This window comes from Delphinapterus leucas, chromosome 2, assembly GCF_059928025.1.
Source record: "Delphinapterus leucas isolate spDelLeu-1000000601 "Yukka" chromosome 2, BTC_Dleu_Yukka2, whole genome shotgun sequence".
Classification (NCBI taxonomy): domain Eukaryota; kingdom Metazoa; phylum Chordata; class Mammalia; order Artiodactyla; family Monodontidae; genus Delphinapterus; species Delphinapterus leucas.
This window is the reverse complement of record NC_143130.1, coordinates 40,944,941-40,963,999: the sequence shown is the minus strand read 5'-3', so window position 1 is coordinate 40,963,999 and position 19,059 is coordinate 40,944,941. Positions and strand designations below refer to the sequence as shown.

General features: G+C 52.9%; 1 protein-coding gene and 1 long non-coding RNA gene across 3 annotated transcripts; one reads left to right on the top strand and one right to left on the bottom strand.

Moving 5' to 3' along the window:
* Window positions 1-12,579: 12,579 nt before the first annotated feature.
* Window positions 12,580-15,340, top strand: MESP2 (mesoderm posterior bHLH transcription factor 2). 2 transcript variants are annotated; one of them, XM_022564030.3, is made up of 2 exons: window positions 12,580-13,953; window positions 14,790-15,340. In XM_022564030.3, exons 1-2 carry the CDS (start codon window positions 13,123-13,125, stop codon window positions 15,057-15,059), a joined length of 1,101 nt encoding a protein of 366 aa, XP_022419738.1. In that variant the 5' UTR covers window positions 12,580-13,122; the 3' UTR covers window positions 15,060-15,340. The 2 variants fall into 2 exon arrangements, with proteins under 2 accessions (XP_022419738.1, XP_089762937.1); XM_089906811.1 differs by having other exon boundaries at window positions 12,580-14,019.
* Window positions 15,341-15,445: 105 nt separating this feature from the next.
* LOC111169685 (uncharacterized) lies at window positions 15,446-18,971 on the bottom strand. The gene is made up of 3 exons (XR_002643261.3): window positions 18,854-18,971; window positions 18,442-18,737; window positions 15,446-16,646 (listed from the first exon to the last, which is right to left on the bottom strand). It is a non-coding gene; the product is annotated as an uncharacterized LOC111169685 (long non-coding RNA).
* Window positions 18,972-19,059: the final 88 nt, after the last annotated feature.

Below are 19,059 nucleotides of genomic sequence, written 5' to 3'. Positions count from 1 at the left end.
GGGGCAGCAGCCACCTGGAGCCCAGAGCAGTCAGAGGGCCCGGCAGGAAGGCTCCCAACTTCTCCTCCACCTCCCTCCTTCCCCGTCAGCCTCCCAGCTAAGGCCCCGGAAGCTCCCAGGAAGCCCCTTCCAACTGAGATCAGCCCCTCTCCTCACACCTTTAGCTCCCGGAGCCACTGAGTTGGCAAGCCATATGGAATAGATTATTCTGGACCCATGATAATCTGATTATCTTGGTCATGGATCAGCTGGATGCGCAGCCAGTGGAAGTCACAGGAGGCAGAGGGGTGACGAGGAGGGAGGGGGTGGGAGGAAAGGAGAGAGATTTGTCAGATTCCGGGAAAGGCTCCAGAGGAAGTGCCAGAATCTCCCCTGTTCTGGGAGCTGGGCTGAGAATGCAGGGTAAGTAGATTGTGCCTTTCTCCTTAGGGGTGTCACATTTATGCTCCTTCACTTCATCTGGGTAAGTGGAGGAGGGTCTAAGCCTTACAGTGAAACATGGGGAAACTGAGGCATAAAGGGGTTAAGTAGTTGAACCAGCCCAGAGCAAAGATGTAGATATGTGAATGTAGGGAAACTTGTCACACGGCTCCTCAGTTTCTATGGCTGTAAAATGGAGCAGGGACTCCCAGCTGCCTGCTGAGCTGTCCTGGGAGACTGCATGCCTTGATTGCAAGGTTCGGTCTCAGGCCAGAGGGCTGCCCCTGGGTGTCCAGTGTCCTTGCAATCCCAGCTACAGACAGCAGAGGGCGCTACCCAACCACTTGGGATCTGAGCTGGGCAGACCTCCTGCCAACCGGTCAGAGGCCCTTTTTTTCTGGGGCCAGGGCCAGTGCGGATTGGGGGTGGTGGGCTCTGGGAGCTAAGCAGGTGTGGCAGAGATGCTGGGGCTGGCTTAAGAAATAGGTGAAGCCGGCTTAGTGCCAGTGTGATGGGCCGTGTGACCCCAGACAGGCCACTTGCCCTCTCTGGACCCCAATTTGCTCCTCTGTCCACTGGGAAAAACATACACCTGTATGGAGAAAGGCAGAGCAAGATGGAGCCCAGAGGAATGAGGAGAGGGGGATGGGCTCAGGAGGGCAGGGGCCAAACAGGGCTCAGGTCTCCCTACCTTCCCTACACACCTCTGGAAGCAGAGGTTGAAAACAATCAGACCACAAATTGACCGAAACTCTAGGCTCCCCAGCTCCCCAGTGGGGATTTGCAGGCCCAGCTCAGCTGCCAACTTGGGGCGCATCCAACACCAGCACCTCCCGAAAGCACAGGATGGAGCTCCCTCCAGGAAGGACACACAGGTTTCAGGCTCCTTCTAACCCCACCCCTGCCCTGGCCGACTGCACAGCAGAACGGTGAGGTGCCAGGACAATGATGAGGCTCCTGCCAAGTCACTGGGTGGCTCAGGCTCTCAGCCAGCTCCAGGTCATCCTTCCCAAGGTCAGGAGAAGGAGCACACCTCTGCCTCCCCTCCCCCGAGGTATCTGTCTTCAGACCCAATAAGCAGCAGAGTGGGTCTAGGACTGAGCTGGAATGCCTAGGCAGGACCTGGGAGAGTGAACAGCCTCTGGGCATAGGATCCTTTGCCAGAGGCTGGGGGACAGTGACATCCCTGGACAGAGCGGAGAACATGTTAGGGGCAAGGATAGAGCTTAAGTTGACCAGATAATAAATCAAACAGAAGAAGGGTCTTAGATGGTCAGTACTGATTATGTGCCAAAGACTAAGGATAGGATGAACTCAGTCCTTGGTTCTAGAGGTTTCCCCACCAAGAGAAATCCAAGATCCAGCCCTTGGCTGAGCCGAGGAAGTTTCCTTCACCCTTGGAGATTACGCACCACCCCAGGCCCTGGGAGTGCAAAGTCAGCGCCCGGCACAGGTGGCCAGGCTGGCTGAGGCCCCTGGGAGTGCCGACATGTGCCGCTGGTTGCTCACAACAAGGTTGGCCTCAACAACCCACCCCCAAGGCTCCCCAAGGCTGGCCTGAGGCTTCAGAACAGCCTCAGCATGCCCTTTGCCCAGCGGGTTCCCTGATGGGGAATTCATCCTGATAAGAAAAAATTAAAGGTGCAAGTGAAGATGTACTGTTGAGTGACAGAACCAAACTGCAGAAAAATCCCTTCAGTATGACTTGACTGATATAAGGAAAAGCAAAAGAAAACAAAAATCTAAAAACCAACCTCTACACAGAAAGGCATCAAATGATACCATGCATTTTGTGAGGCTCTACTGTATGTATGTGCATAAATGCATACTCACCAAGTCTGTGATAATGTACCAGGACTTATTTGGTGTGGGAGTGGAAGAAGGGCTGGGTTCTGAGGTGTGATGAAGGGAGACTTTAATCATATCTGTAATGTCTAAAATTTTTACAAGGAGTTTGCATTCATGTGTGACACGTGCAGTTTAAAAATAACTTTTAAGGGGCTTCCCTGGTGGCGCAGTGGTTGGGAATGCAGGGGACACGGGTTCGAGCCCTGGTCTGGGAGGATCCCACATGCCGCGGAGCAACTAAGCCCATGCGCCACAGCTACTGAGCCTGCGCTCTAGAGCTCACGAGCCACAGCTACTGAGCCCACGTGCCACAACTATTGAAGCCCGTGCACCTAGAGCCCGTGTTTCGCAGCAGGAGAGGCCATAGCAGTGAGAGGCCCGCACACCGTAACAGGAGTGGCCCCTGCTCACCCCAACCGGAGAAAAGCCCAGCGCAGCAGCGAAGACCCAATGCAGCCAAAAATAAGATAAATAAATGTAAAAAAAAATAATAACTTTAAAAATATAGGTATAAGGATACACCTATGTGGAAAACTTTAAGGCATCTCAGTATATGCTAGAGAATTTGTTACCTAAACTGTAACTGCCACACCATGGAGTAATAGTCATGCCTTAAAAAATATCATTACAGAAATAAATACAGCTACTGATATGGAAAAGTTATTCATACATTAGTAAGAAAAGGTCACAAAACAACATGCTCTTTATATATCCAAAGAATTGAAAGCAGGGGCTAGAACAAATATTTGTCCGCCAACATTATTCATAATAGCTAAAAAGTGGAAACAACCCAGATGTCTATCAACTGATGAATGGATAAACAAAATGTGGTATAAATGTACAATGGAATATTATTCAACCATAAGAAGGAATGAAGTTTGGGCACATTCTACACTGTGAACGAACCTTGATGACATGAAATAAGCCAGACACCAAAGGATAAATACTGTATGAGTAGACTTATATGAGAGGTACCTAAAATAGGCAAATTCATAGAGACAGGATGCAAATGAGAAGCTACCAGGGGCTGGGGGCTGGGGTTAAAGGGGAGTTTTTGTTTAATGGGTACAGAGTTTCTACTTGAGATGATGAAAAAGTTTTGGAAATAGAAATGGTGATGGTTGCACAACATTGCAAATGTAATTAATGCCACTGAAGTGCACATTTAACAATGGTTTAGATGGCAAATTTTATGTTATATATATTTTACCACAATTTAAAGGAATTTTAAATGTAACATATAAAAAATATTGAACTGTACACTTCAAACTGGTGAATTATTAGGTATGTGAAGTATATCTCAATAAAGCTGTTATAAAAAAGAGAATATATATTACCAGAAGCTTCAGAAAATGGGAAAAAGAACTCAACATGCTCCCTCAATGCCTCTGTCTCCATACTCTGTACTTGTAGGGATGCTCGGAAAAGGTTAGGATGCAGAGATATGGACCAACGTGTTAACCTGGTTCTCTCCGGGTGGATGGAAGAGGGGGCTTTAAAATTACCTTCTTTTTGATTGTCTGTATTTTCTCACTTCTTTGTAATGATTATGCATTGCTTTTATAAATTAAAAAAGAAAGAAAAGGAAGGAAGGGAGGGAGGAAGGAAAAGACTTTGCAGCCCCCTTCCCTCCCTTGTTTGCATTCCAGTAGTAAAGCTGGCGGACCCAAGCCCCCTTATAGCTTTTGGAGATCAGGATGGGGAGGCTGGGTCTTCCCTCACAGAGGCTGCAGGAGTGAGCACCACTCATTCTCCTCCTTTGTCCCTCCCTAGAGCTGCAGGACCACAGATGGTCACTCCTCCCCAGCAGGGAAGTCCCACATGCTGAACACCTGATGCTGCATCTAATCCTCCTGGCAAGGACACCCATTTCATAGATGAGGAGACTGAGGCTCAGATGGGGACTGAGCCCAGGCACAGATGGTCCCAGGCCTGAGCCACCTCTACTGCGCCTTGTCACCCAAGGAGACGGGCCAGGCAGCCCTGGGACCTCTGCAGGCCCTTCCACACCAGCCTCCTTGGCTCAGCCTTCTTGTTGGAGGAAGAACGTCGAGTCCACCTCCATGCCCCCAGCCTGCTGGGCAGCTCTCCAGATGCCTGTGGCCCCAGCCACTAGTGGCCATGTCCTTCCCACTTTTTCCCACGTTCCCTCCTATCGGATCCTCTGCCCACTCCCAGCGCCCCTGCCCATGCCCCAATCTAGTCAGCCCTTGCCATGATGTGACCGCAGTCTCCTGACTGGTTTCCTGCCTCCAGCTCTTTACCTCCCAACCCCTCTCCCTCCTCAGAATTTCTGTGGGTCTCATTGCCTCCCTAAGAGTCCAAACTCCTCATTCAGCAGGACTTTCCAACCCCACCCGGCTCCCACTTGCTTGTCCACACCCCTCCCACCCTCCCCACCTCCAACCCAGGGCTCCAGACCACTTGGCATCACCCAAATTAGCCCTGGGTTTCCCTGCTTCCAGACTTGGGCTCACACCTTTCCCCCCGGCCAGAAATGCCCCACCTCCACGTGGAGGAAATCCACAATTTCAAGTCCCTCCCTTCCTCCTGGGACCCGCACTGATCACCTGGCCAGGTGGCTCCGCTCTGTCGTCCATGGGCGCCCCGCACACCAGGGCCTGACAGACTCAGAGCCAATTTGTCTTTTTCCTCCTCCAACTCTCAGCTCCCAGAGGGCAGCAGAGACTCCTCCCTCCCTGGAACCTCAGGCCCCTGTTCGGAACATGGGGTGCATGGCCTTTGTGGGTTTGAATTCTGGTTCTGGGGGACCTAAAGCAAAGGAAGTGGCCTCTCTGGGCCCGGAAGAGCAGGCTGTCAGGCCTGGGGTTTGAGCACTGAACAGGCTGCTGCTGGCACAGCGCTGGGTGCCGTGTGGTGTGGAAATGCTCGGAGACCAGTAGACCGAGGCCCGGTCAGGGTGAATTCAGCTCCAGGGCCTGCTCTGTGACCTTGCCTGGTGGCTGTTAGCCTCTGGTGACACTGATGGTGCCTGCCTGGCAGGGCCTGGTCATCGGGCTTCCCTGGCTGTGCCCAGAGTCACGCACCAGCCCCTGGGGCCAGGGTAGGGGAGTATCTGGGCAGGCTGACTCAGGGCTCCCGGAGCGAGGGGCCCATGCAGGCCCACCTGCACCCTGCTCCCCGTGCCAGGGACACAGGGTCTGCCTTTTCCTTGGGCCTCCCAGGATGGGGACCTGCATCCTCCCACCCCCACCCCAGAAGGGCTTTCCAGGGATTCTGAGAGGACCTGCTGCTGCCTGTTTTGGAGGCCCCTGCACACCCTCGTTCCCAAGTCGACACCTTCTGCCCTGGGGGAGGCGGCCTTGTGTCAACAGGCAGACGGGAGGTGTGAAGGCAGCCACAGTGGCCAAGGGGGAGGCTGGGCTGGCCCTCGCTGCTGGCTGGTAATGAGAATACCACACGGCCCCTGCATGCAGCCCCCTTTCCTCCCATGTTCCCACAGCCTGACCACCCCCAGGGCCTGGCAGGGACCCAAGGGGAAGGAAGGGAAAGAACACCTACGGGGAAGAGGCCAGCCCTTAAGTTGGCTCCACGTCCTTGGGCCTGTTCCCGAGGGCCCTACACCACCTGCCCAGGAAGAAAGAGCGGGTGGAGAACTTCCTGGAGCAGGGCTGGGGGTAAACAAACACAGGTGAGGCCTGCGCTAAGCCACCCAGAGCAGGCTGAACAGAGGCCATGCCCTCCGCAACTCCTCGCAGGGCCAGGGCTCAGGGAGCACATTCTGACCCCAGCCTGGGCCTCTGCCCTTCCCATCTGACTGGTGGTCTGGGGCAAGGCCCTGGGAAGTCGATCAGGGGCTGATGGGATGGAGGCCCCTGTTTCTTCACTTGTATAATAGGAATACTGATGTGGGCACTGCCTGCCTCGTAGTGCCAAGCTGACTGGTGCCACACTGGCGAGCTGAGCCAAAGGTCACGTGGCCCTGTGGTTCCGGCCCTGAGAGCAGGCCCAGCTGAGCCCGAGCTGCCGGCACACAGAAGAACAGGGGTGGGAGTGTCATGAGCACTGAAGCACTTGTGAGGCCTTATTCTGCCCTCCCCCCGCCCAAGATGTCCTGAAGCCAAGGTCTCCTGCAGCTCCCTCGCCCTGAGACTCCCCAGGGGGCAGCTCCTGTCCTCTCTCTGATTCTTGGCCTCAGCTCTGAAAGTACCTCAGGGATCATCAGGTCCAAACGCCTGTCTTATGGCTCTTGTCAGTGTTGGCAGAGGCGACAGCAGCTATCCCCTCCAGCTCCTGCACGTACTCAGCTGGCTTCTTCTCGACCACATCCATGTACAGGCCACTCACCCACTCACAGGACAGCCCCTGTGATCTTAGAAAGGCCTTCAGACTCTCCCTGGAGTATCCCCTCCAGGCATCTGGAGACAACTCTCACATCCCCTATGTCTTTTCCTTTTTGGATGAAACATTCCCAAGTCCTTCAGCTATTTCTCTGGTGACCTGGCTTCAAGCCCCTCACTAACCTCCCTCTCCTGAGCTAGGGTTTATCCCCTGCCCTCATAAACTGTGGCCCCCAGATTTGACCACTTACCCCGCATAGGCAATAAGAGACCACTGCCTCCTTGATTGAAGATCCCGTTTCTTGCAAACGTGAATGGGATCACATTTGATTTTCATGCCCTTGGTGCCTAGAAGGCAATGACTACCATGCCCTTTCCACAGCTGCTGCTGGTTACATGATGTCTCCTAACCCTCAACTTAGAGGGAAGGTACATAGGGCTCCATTGATTCTACCTTATTAGTAATGAGATCGATCAGTTGTTCCAGCCTGCCAGAATCTCTTTAGATCCTGGCTGTTACCCAGTTAACTTCTTGGGTTTGGATGTTACCCCCAATTAGATCAGTTCATATCTTCATTCAAGATCATAATGCTGGGGCTTTCCTGGTGGCGCAGTTGTTAAGAATCCGCCTGCCAATGCAGAGGACACGGGTTCGACCCCTGGTCCAGGAAGATCCCACATGCCGCAGAGCAGCTAAGCCTGTGCGCCACAACTACTGAGCCTGCACTTTAGAGCCCACGAGCCACAACTACTGAAGCCTGCGCACCTAGAGCCCGTGCTCCGCAACAAGAGAAGCCACCGCAATGAGAAGCCTGTGCACCTCAACGAAGGTAGCCCCCGCTGGCCGCAACTAGAGAAAAGCCTGCGCACAGCAATGAAGACCCAACACAGCCAAAAATAAATAAATAAAATAAATTAAAATTAATTAATTAAAAAGATCATAATGCTGCCCATGACGAGGCTGGGAATAGAGTTGGTGGCACATCACTAGAGACCTTCTTCTAGGTGAACATCCATCCATTCAACTGTGGGAACATTGAATCTGTTATGAATTCACTTAACTTAAGCTCACATGGCCCCATTTGTTGACAAGGATAATCTAGGAACTTTTTTTTAATAACTTTTAAAAAAATAAATTTATTTATTTAATTAATGGGTTCTAGCCGCATGGGCTTCAGTAGTTGTGGCACGCAGGCTAAGTAGTTATGGCTCACGGGCTCTAGAGTGCAGGCTCAGTAGTTGTGGTGCACGGGCTTAGTTACTTAGCAGCAGTTGGGATCTTCCTGGACCAGGGCTCAAACCCATGTCCCCTGCATTGGCAGACGGATTCTTAACCACTGTGCCACCAGGGAAGCCCTGAACTTCTTTGCTATGTGAACAGGAATTATGTTTGGCTGCTCAAAGCACACACCCAAACTGACAATGACTTAAACAAGATGGTAATTTATTATCTCTCACATTAAAGAAATTTAGAGTTAGACTTTTCTGGGCCAGTATGGCACTTCTATGTTGTTATCAGTGCCTCAGGCTTCCTTCTGCTCCACCAGCCTTAGGTGTGACTTCTGTCCTTGAGATTGCCTGAGGGTCACAAAATGGTTGCTGAAGCACCAGCCATCACATTTTCCAGGATGACAATATAAGGGAGTAGAGCCACAGGAGTGTACCTCTCTGCTTTAAAGAGCTTTCCTAGAAGCCCCAAACAATATTCTAATAAATCTCATTGGCCATTCCATCTGCAAGAGAGGCTGGGAAATATAGTTTTTCAGCTGGGCATATCACCACCCATTATAATACAGAGCCCTGTTATTAAGGGAGAAAGAAGAATAGAGGCTGTAACAGATGCTGTGTGGGCAACCAGAAGTGTCTGCCACACTGGTGAATATTCTACTGACCATGTTTCCCTGATCTAGCTTCCACCTCCTCCTATCACGGGAAGGAGGGGGGTAAACCTGGTGTCACTATCAGGCTGAGGCTCAGAAGTTAATCACCTTATCTAACAGCACACAGCCATAAATATCCCTCCTTCTACCAGGCGAGTCAGATGAAAGAGAAGTGGAGACTGCTCAAGTGGAAGCCCCTGCGGCCTGGGCCCAGACCTAGCTTGTTCGTGCAGCACCTGGGGCTGGTTTGAGCAAACAGGGAGGAATGCCTGAGGGTCCCAGGGCCAGAGACAAGCTGGAAAAGCACCTGAGCCAGGACCCAGCCCACCAGGAGAAGCTGGTTCAGATCCTCCACTTCCTAGCCTTGGTTGGGCCAGTCGGCTGCGGCTCCAAGCTCCAGCTCCAGGCACCTGGAGCTCTTCCATTGCCTCTGCACTGCAGCTCTGGTGACCCCTGCCACAGGCCAGGAGCTGGAGTGCCCTGCTGAGGAGGACTCCCTATGCTGGGTCCCGGAGAAGAAGGGCTGAAGATGGAGGAGAGGGTAGGGCAGGATGCCTGAGGCCCGGTGCTACAGTGAGGAAGGAAGGAATCATCTTGTAGGGCCAAGGCTAAAGATGTCGGCCCTCTTCCCCACAATCCAGTCTAGTCCTTTACCCACTCCATTCTGCTGCCCCTGAACTTACTATAAGCAAGACTTATAGGCTCTATTCTAAGCTCCATTCTGCTGCCCCTGAACTTACTATAAGCAAGACTTATAGGCTCTATTCTAAGCTCTACAACATGCATTATCTTACTTTGTCCCAACAATTGCCCTGGAAATCAGGATCCCCACTTCATAGATGAGAAAACTGAGGTTAAATTGCCCAAGTTCTGAGAGCTTGGAAGGGATGAAGCTGGGACTCTAAACCCAGATCTGTCTGATTCCATAGCCCAGCCTCCTAACCATTAAGCCATACTGTTTCCCTGTGCTAAGTGAGTGGGGCTGGTGACAGTGTGCCCCTGTGCTCCCGGAGCCTGGCTGAGGGGCCCAGTGAAGAGCCAGGGGCCACAGCAAACCAGCTCCAGGGCCTCACCTCCCAGAACTTATGCTCTGCCATCCCACAGTCAGCCTGAGGCCTGGGCGCCAGGGCTAGCCCAAACTAAGACAGAAGGAGGCCAGGCTATCCTGGAGAAGAAAGGATAGTATGCAGAGCTCTGCTGACAGTGAATTCTCATAATTCACCAAATCCTTTCACAGGAAATCCCTCCAGGCTTGCTCTAATGAGTAGGGGGTGGGGGGAGAGGAGGAATGATTCTGGATATTCAGAACCTTCCTGGGAATCACAAGGCCATTTCACCACTCCATATCTAGCTGCCTGTGCACAAGGCAGCACTCTTTGGCAAAAACTAAAACCATGCTAAAGGTACATCAATAAGGGACTATGGTGGAGCACTCCGTGGAATATTATACTGCAGTGAAAAGGGGTGAGTTGGAACAGTCAGAATCAACAGCACAGCAATCTGACACTTCAGAATCCAGATGAAGAAGTGTACATGAGGGACTTCCCTGGTGCTCTAGTGGTTAAAACTCCGTGCTCCCAATGCAGGGGGCCCAGCTTTCAACCCTGGTCAGATCCCACATGCTGCAACTAAGACCCAGCACAGCCAAATAAATAAATAAAATTTTTTTAAAAAGAAATATACATGAAAACTGATGAATCTTGTTTACAACTGTCAATTACATAAATTTCCTGATAGTACAATATGTCAAGATCTTTATAGTACTGTGCAGCCTTGGACAAATAACGATTTGCCATTATTTTAATCGTAAAAAGTGTGGGATTGACTGTTTTCTAAGTCTCCCTCCCCTTAGGAGAAAGGATTATTATTTTTTTAACTTTGGTTTAAACCCTTTCAGATCATGAAATATTGCATAACTAATTGCTTCTTTCTTGTTTGAAATCAAGGCCATTATTGATTGGTTCCACCTTCTTTTTGTGTGATGGACAGATTAAATATGTCCCCTCCTCATTCACAGCAGCTAGAATAAACTAAAAACAGTTGCCCTGACCAACCTTATTCAATGTCAATTATTACTTCATCGTAACGTTAGAGTACTAACTTGGGCATATTTTCTCCAATATTTAAAAAAGTAAGTTCTGAGGAGAAAGTGATGTAATTTCATTATTGAAGGTTTATTTGTACCTCCTGCCATTTAATTTTTTTTCCAGTTAAAATTATCCACTATGATTTAAATGGATGAACATTTAAATCAACTAAGACCAACTATGAGTCAGCTAAACACATCCTGACATGGAATGATTTCAGATACGCTGTTGAATGAAAAAAAAGCAAGTTACAGGCAAATTGCCATAATGTTACCTCATTTATACTATGTGTTTTCTAAGGATACATATGTTTATGTGAGTGCACAGGGACCAAGTCTGGAAGGACACATGACCTTTGGGGAGGGGTTACAGGGACTCCAGCTTTATCTGTCAGGTTTCCATTTCTTATAAAGAGAACATATTAGTTATGTAATTTGTGTAATAAAGTTAATTTTTTAAAATAAATTTATTTATCTATTTATTACTTTTGGCTGTGTTGGGTCTTTGTTGTTGCGCGCAGGCTTTCTCTAGTTGCAGCGAGCAGGGGCTACTCTTCGTTGCGGTGCGTGGGCTTCTCATTGCAGTGGCTTCTCTTGTTGCGGAGCACGGACTCTAGGTGCACAGGCTTCAGTAATTGTGGCTTGCGGGCTCAGTAGCTGTGGTGCACAGGCTTAGTTGCTCCGTGGCATGTGGGATCTTCCCAGACCAGGGCTCGAACCTATGTCCCCTGCATTGGTAGGCGGATTCTTTTTTTTTGCTGTACGCGGGCCTCTCACTGTTGTGGCCTCTCCCGTTGCGGAACACAGGCTCCGGACGTACAGGCTCAGCGGCCACAGCTCACGGGCCCAGCCGCACCACGGCACACGGGATCCTCCCAGACCGGGGCACGAACCCGCGTCCCCTGCATCGGCAGGCGGACTCTCAACCACTGCACCACCAGGAAAGCCCCTGATTTTTTTTTTTTAATGTCACACTTCTGCTGAAAAGTCCATTTGGCTTCCCATTGCCTTGGCAGTAAAATACAACTTCTCAGCCTGGCCCCAGCCAAGGTGAGCTCCTGCTCTCCACATCACCCCGTACTTGCACACCATTCCTGAAGCACACTGGGAAGACCCACTGCCAGGCCTTTGCTTATGCAGTTCCCACATTCAGAATGCTCTCCACCTGCCTCTCTCCCTACCCAAGTCCTACCCATTGTTCAAGGCCCAGCTGTGACCTCTCCGCCTCTGTGGCCAGAGCATGACAGTCCCTCTGAGTTCAGCCTTTTCTCTGAAGATTACGAAGAACACTGATACCTCCTTTAAATTGTAATTATTGCTGAGGGGTGGGAGCTTTTACTTTTAAACTTCACTGTGTCAAAGGTTATATTATAAGACTATAACAGCAGTCCTGTGAGCAGATACTATAATTACTACTCCTGTTTTAAGAGCTGTAGTTCAGGCTCAGAGCTGTCCAAGGGCAACACAGCTAGCTAGTGGTGGAGCTACTAATTATATAACATTTACTCCTCTCTCCCACAAGACTGAAATCCCATGAGAGCACAGACCACAACTATCTTGTTCACTCTGGTATGCCTGACATTTACCAGCTGCTAAATAAACATGTATTAAATAATGCCTACAAGCATCTTGAAATGTAAGTACTTTCTTAATAAAATGGTAGCAGCAAACATTTAGCCCACCTGCCAGGCTCATTCTAAGTGGTCCCATGGATGGTTTCACTTAGTACCAGCAACCATCCTAGGTGGTGGGTATTTTATTTACTGCCACAGGGATGAGGCAACTTGAGCCTCAGAGGAGTTAAGTGAACTGCCCAAGGTCACACAGCAAATAAAGAGGGTCTGACTCAGGCCTGCCTGGGGGCCCACATTCCCCCATTTCCATCACTCACTACACTCCATGCCTCTTCTTCAGGCTGCTCTGTACTATTTCTCAGGGAAAGAAACTGACTGTGGACAGTGAGATGACTTTCTCGGTGTCACTCAGCAAAGCAGCAAGTGCGGGCTCTGGGAACCCAGTAACGGTCCACCCGTATGTCCCCTCCTTCCCCAACCCCTCTCCCGCCATCACTGTGAGCAAGTCCCTCGGGGTCTGTCTTGACGCCTTATCCAGCACACTTGTAGGCACTGGGTGGGAGTTACTGGGTACAGTCTCCCGGAGGGTGGTGATGAGGGAGGCGGCCACTCTTTGCGGGGGTCCTTGAGTCACCTGAGGGACAGCCTGGCCGCCCCCAGACGATGGCACTGCCCACCACTGTCAGGGTCCCGGGCACTCACCGGAGCAGTGGATGAGGCGGAGTGGGTGGGAACACAGTGAGAAGCTTAGCAGCTCCATCCAGATGCGAATTGTCCCTCCCACACTTCCCGGGCTGCAGGGGCCTCCATTAGAGCCCCCGAGGAGTCAGAATCCACACCTCCGCAAATGGGCCCGCTTTCCCAGGGCGCCCCCTGCCCAGACCTTCCCTGGGCTCTGTGGGTTTTGACACCTCTCTGTAACGTGGCAGGGGTCCACCTCGCACCTTTGGTCCAGATAAAAGCTCAGTCCTGGAGGTGGCCGGCCCAGCCTCCCAGAGCCCGCAGCCCCGGCCATGGCCCAGTCCCCTCCTCTGCAGGGCCTCCTCGGCCACGACCACTGGATCTTCCCGCAGGGTTGGGGCTGGACCGGCCACTCGGACTCCACGTCCCCGGCCTCCTCCTCGGATTCGTCGGGCTCCTGCCCCTGCGACCGTGCCCGCGGCCCCTCGCAGCCGGCGCCCCCTGCCCGCAGCGCCTCAGAGGCCGCCTCGATGGCACCTGGACGTGCGCGGAGCCGGCCAGGAAGCGGGCAGCGGCAGAGCGCCAGTGAGCGCGAGAAGCTGCGCATGCGCACGCTCGCCCGCGCCCTGCACGAGTTGCGCCGCTTTCTGCCGCCGTCCGTGGCGCCTGCCGGCCAGAGCCTGACCAAGATCGAGACGCTGCGTCTGGCCATCCGCTACATCGGCCACCTGTCGGCCGTGCTGGGCCTCAGCGAGGAGAGCCTGCAGCGCCGGCGCCGGCGGCACAGCGACGCAGTGGTCCCTCGAGGCTGCCCGCTGTGCCCCGACGGCGGCCCCGCGCAGGCGCAGACGCAGACGCAAGGGTGCGGCCCTGGCTCAGCCGCTAGCGCCACGGTGTCCTGGGGGTCCCCGCCCGTCTGTCCCGGAGCCCTAGCGGCGCCCGAGCGCCTGGGGAGCAGGGTGTCTGATATGGGTCCCTGGGTGACACTCCCTTACTGCCCCGGGATGCAGTCGCCCCCGCAGCTGTCCCAAGGGAGAGCCCCTGACGCAGCTCGTTGGACGCCGCCCCAAGCCTGTTCCGGAACGCAGACACCCCCAGAGCCCCGGGACCAGGCCACGCCCTGGACCTCGCCCCCCGCAGTGGAGCTGGCTGCAGTGTACCAGGTACGCGCCCAGGCTCTCTCCGCTTCCCTCGGTGTGCTCCCCAGGCTTCGATTGGAAACGGAGGGGGTGAGTAAGCTGTAGTCTGCAGAGAATCTTATGCTTTTTAGATCCCGGGTTTACCTAATCCAACCCTGGTTAGGGATGGAAAGCTGAAGGGAGGATGAAGAAGACCCTAACCCCCTTAGGGAAAGAGGTGGGGGCCCTGGGAAGTTAAGGCCACCACCACCTCTACCTAGAAGCCTTCACAGTCATGTGGAAGAGGGGGAATCTTCAGACTTGCTTTCAGAGTCCAGGGTGGAAGGTAGCAGGGGCCTTCAGGTAATTCAGGAAATTCCTTGCAAGTGCTCCATCAAGGTTTGAGGGGGAGGGAGGCCTGGCTGCCCCAGGGGTAGGGGCTTTCTAAGTAGATGGGCTTGGATCTGGTGACCTTCATGCTTTCCTCAAGCTTCCATAAAAGAGCATATTAATAACCAAAATTTATTGAATGCTTACTGTGTGCCCAACATGATTCTTGGTATTTTACATGAATTAACTAACTCATCAGCCCTCCAGCAACCCTGTGAAGTAGGTTTTATTATCATCATCACCATTTTATAGATGAAAAAACTGAGACTAAAAGAGGTTATCTGAGTTCTCATAGCTAGGGAGTGGCAGAGCTGGGTTTTGAGCCCTGGCAGTATATCTCCAGAGCTTGTACTCTAAACCACTTTGCTTCACTGGATCCATGGCACCAGGGCAGTTCAGCAGCTACCAGCCACACTATGGGGAACATCCAGGTTCAGGATCTCAGGGCATGAGGCAGTGGCCCACTAACCCGCTACTCTTCTCTCTCTCAGGGAATCTCTATGTCTCCAGAGCCTTGTCTGTTGCCAGAAACCCCTCCTGTCCTGCCCCGCCCAGCATGCCAGAGACTCCAGCCTGAGACCCAGTGGGGATGCTGGAGCCACAGTGCAGAGGTGCTGCCCAGCTCGGAGGACCAGGGACCAGGCCCCGCCTTCCAGCTCAGTGATGAAAGCCCTCCCCAGAGCTCAGGCCTACAGCTCAGTGGCTGCCCTGAATTTTGGCAAGAAGATTTGGAGGGGACTCACCTGGGCATCTTCTACTAATGGCCTTGGCTGCCCACTTTCCAGCCAGGAATCAGGCCTGTAGCGTGGGGTGTCCTCCTCACCTGCTACTTCACTAGTATTCAGGCTTTGTTTTAGCAAAGGATCCCTTTTCCAAGGGATGTCTTTCATGGAAGCAGTGTTTGAAACAGCTAAGGGTGGCCTCCCTGGCTGAAGTCGGGGCTGGGGCAGTCCCTCCACTCCTAGATGGCCCCCAGAACGACCAGTGTTCTGCAGAGCACAACCTGAGCTGCAGTAACATGCGTTGTTTGACCACAGTGGTTGGACAGGCTGGGACTGGTGGGGGAGTGGGCTTGGGGGTGGGTGGGGATGGGAGTGGGAAGAAAAGTATATGCTTAGATTTTGTACTTCTTAAAAAAAAAAACCAAAAGAAACACCCAAATTTGGTTTGGTCTGTTTTTCTTCTATCCACTTGGGTTTTTATTGCTTCTGGAAAAGGAAAAACGTTCCCGTCCTGCAGGGGACAAATCATGCTGCTTTCCCCTCCTGGAATTCAGGCCCTCACTTGCCAGTTTGACAGTAATTATTGCGCAGGGGCTCCACCTGGCCTGCTGTGCAGGCGACACAGGTGAGTTAACGTTCGGGCCTGTTCACTTGCCTGAAGCCCGTCACCATTGCCCTTTTGCATTCTCCTGGGTGCATTCCTGCTGACCCATAGGGCTCTTTCACAGTTATCTGAAGTTGTTTCCAAAGGGTGCTTGTGAGTGGCTCCCATGTGCTAGGCCCAGTGTATTAGTTTACTAGGGCTGCCATAAGACAATACCACAAATTGGGTGGCTTAAACAACGGAAATTGATTTTCTCACAGTTCTGGAGACTGGAAGTCTAAGACCAAGGGGTCAGCAGGTTTGGTTTCTTCTGAGGCCTCTCTCCTTGGCTTGCAGATGGCCGCCTTCTTGCTGTGTCCTTGCATGGTTATCCCATGGTCCAGTCTCTGCGTCTGTGTCTTAATCTCTTCTTACAAGGACACCAGTATATTGGATTTGGGCCCACCCACGTGAAGTCATTTTACCTTAAGTTCCTCTTTAAAGGCTCTATCTCCAAATACATTCATGTTCTGAGATACTGGGGGTTAGAACTTCACCAAGAGTTGTGGGGGAACACAGTTCAGCTCACAACACCCAGTACTAGGTGCTAGAGAAAACGTGCCCTGACTAATGGGGTAAATTACAGGGAAGAAAATGATCAGAGCCCAGGTCAAGATGGGGGTTTATACAAGGTACTTTGGGACCAGAGAGGATATGCCAGCCTGGTGGGAGATGGGGTTGACAGTGCTGTTGCGTTCTTGAGTTACCTGATCCATTAGTCCTGCCGCATTGATTTATGTGGCTTTGAGCAAGACTAAGAGGCACCTCCAGGATCTTGGGGTAAGGGCACCATGATCCATTAGCAAAGGCTGCCATAGGCTTGGGAGCCAGCAGTGGTGGTGACTTCATTCTGTTTCTGACTCGGAGAGGGGAGAGTTGCAGGATGTTGGAACTGAGTATTGAAGGATGTGTGGAGTTCACCAAGAGGAGTAGGCAGAAGAAACAGCGTGAGCCAAGTTGAAAGAGGTGGTTGAAGTCCAGGACTGAAGGGGAAAAGTGACAAATTGAGTTGGAAAAGGAGCTGGGAGGCGGGGTTGTGGGGAGCCCCACGTGGCGGCAGGGGGAGGCATCTGGCCTCTGTGTCCTGGGTGGAGGGGGCAGTGAAGGTGGAGGGTAGGGGGTGGGCTGGTCAGAGCCACTCTTGGTCTTTTGGACTGCCTTATAGAAATGGAGCCTGGCAGGGGGCCACTGTTAACGGTGCAGGGCGAGAGCAGAGGCAGGAGGAAGACCAGAGAGTGAGCTGCCACATGCAGGGCCTCCCATCTGACCCACTGCCTGCTGACATGCCCTTTGACGCCAGGCAAGTCACTCCATCTCTGTGCCTCAGTTTCCCCATCTCTTAAAGAGGAGCTGGATTAGGTGACCACTGCAGTGCCTTCTTCCCCCAACCTTTTAGAAGTGGGTTCTGGTTCCTACCCCAGGACCCTCTGTAGGGGCTGCCTGCCACAGCGGAGGATGGGAAAAGCTCACACAAGGTTACATGCAGCAGGGAGACAGATACCGGGCACAGCTGCCCTGGTTGCACATTCATTCAGCTCTTACTCTCTGTGTAACCGTGGGCAAGCTTCAAAACCTCCCTGGGGACTTCCCTGGCAGTCTGGTGGTTAAGACTCCAAGCTTCCAATGCAGGGAGCGCAGGTTCAATCACTGGTTGGGGAACTAAGATCCCATATACTGCACAGCACGGCCAAAAAATTAAAAAGACAAAAAACGAACAAAACCTCCCTGACTCTCAGTCTCCTCAGCTGTGAAGTGGCAACAATAATAGACCCTACCTCTCAGGGTTCTTAGGCTTGGCACATAGTAATTGCTCAATACATAATAGCTGAATAGAATCACACGAACTTAGAGATGATCCAGTCTGGTGGTTCCCTCACCTGACTGCATGTTGAGCCCTCTGGTTCCAGGGTCCCACCCTGAGAGTGTGATTCAGTGCATCGGGCCGGGACCTGGGAACCTGGAGCCGAAGCCCAACCAGGTTTGGGAGCAATGGCTATTTTTTGCTCCTTCGTTTTACAGCTGAGGAAACTGGCCCAGGGAGAGGAGCAACTTTCTCTAGCCCTCCAGCTAGGTTGCAACATCAAGCCCCTGACTCCCTGTCCAGTGCTCTCTCCTTCTCAAGAAGATGCAAGGACTTGGCTCCACAGTCTCATGGCACCTGCACCTAAGGCGGAACTGAACAGCTGCCCATCTCCTTCCTTTGGCTTCCGCCTATCTGGGCTCAGTCCTTGGTCCAGTCACTGATGGCCACGGCAAGGGCCAGCCAGAGCTGAGCATCTTCTGGAATTTGGCAGCCTTCTTCTCCCAGCTCCTCTGGGAGATGCAAAGGCAGAGGCAAAAGGCTGCTATCACCCCAGCTGGAGTTGCCGGGGGCTTGGGCTAATCCCCCACCCCTGTCCTCACCCTCTGGGAGGGCAGGCTCAGCCCTGCCTCTCAGGAGCAGCAGCCCCTCACTCTCATGTGTGGCTCCATCCCAGACAGGCTGCTCTTGGCTGCACCTCTGTGCTAAGTGCCTGGCAGGGGAGGGAGAGGGGCTGATGCTGGTGCCCTGCCTGGGATGACTGGTCCACCTACACCTTCCTGGGGACCCAGTCACCATCCATAAGAGACTGGACATTCACCGAGTACCTCACCTGGGGCTTCTCAATGACCCTGCAGTGCAGAGGACGTGCCTCCTGAGGAGTCTCCTGGAGGGTGGGGAGGTGGGAGAGGCCCCCCCCCACTGCTGCTTCTGGCTGATCCTCAGGGCCCCCCACTGGCCGTGAGAAGTCAACCTACCTGTAGACGGAGCGCTGGATAGGGAATGAGCAGTCAGAGTTCTAGGCAGCTCCTGTTCTGCATCCGACCTTGAGCTAGGTTCTGCAAGCAGGTCTCTGGCTTTGCATGTCCTCGCTGCATCCTCAGTACCGATCTCCTCCAGCCCCACAAGCAGTCATGAATGCCTGCACTGTGAGCTGTGAGGTGACGAGTGCCTAACTACCGTAGCCCCCAATGCAGGGCCAGCTTCCACTCATGCACGGGCATTAGAGGTGGGGTCTTAACCTTCCCGCGCCTCGGTTTCCTTATCTGCAAAACTGAGATAAAGACAGTCCTTATCTCCTGGGACTGTTGAAAACCAAATGAGATAATGCGCATAAACACTTAGCCCAGTGCCAGGCACCGAGACTAGGGTCCCTGCTGACTCTCCTACCTGGCTCCCCCAGGGACCCTAGATGGCGGTGCTGGTCCTTCCCCCAGCGGGGACCACCTGAGGGGGCCGCCTGCCCTCTGGTCCCCCGAAGGTCAAGTGCCAGCCGCCGGCAGCTGGGCCCTGGCGACAGGAAGGGCTGGTCCGGAGAGGCTGGGCTGGGGGGAGCCTCCTGGTTGGTGGAGGGACCCATAACCAAGGCTGGTCCC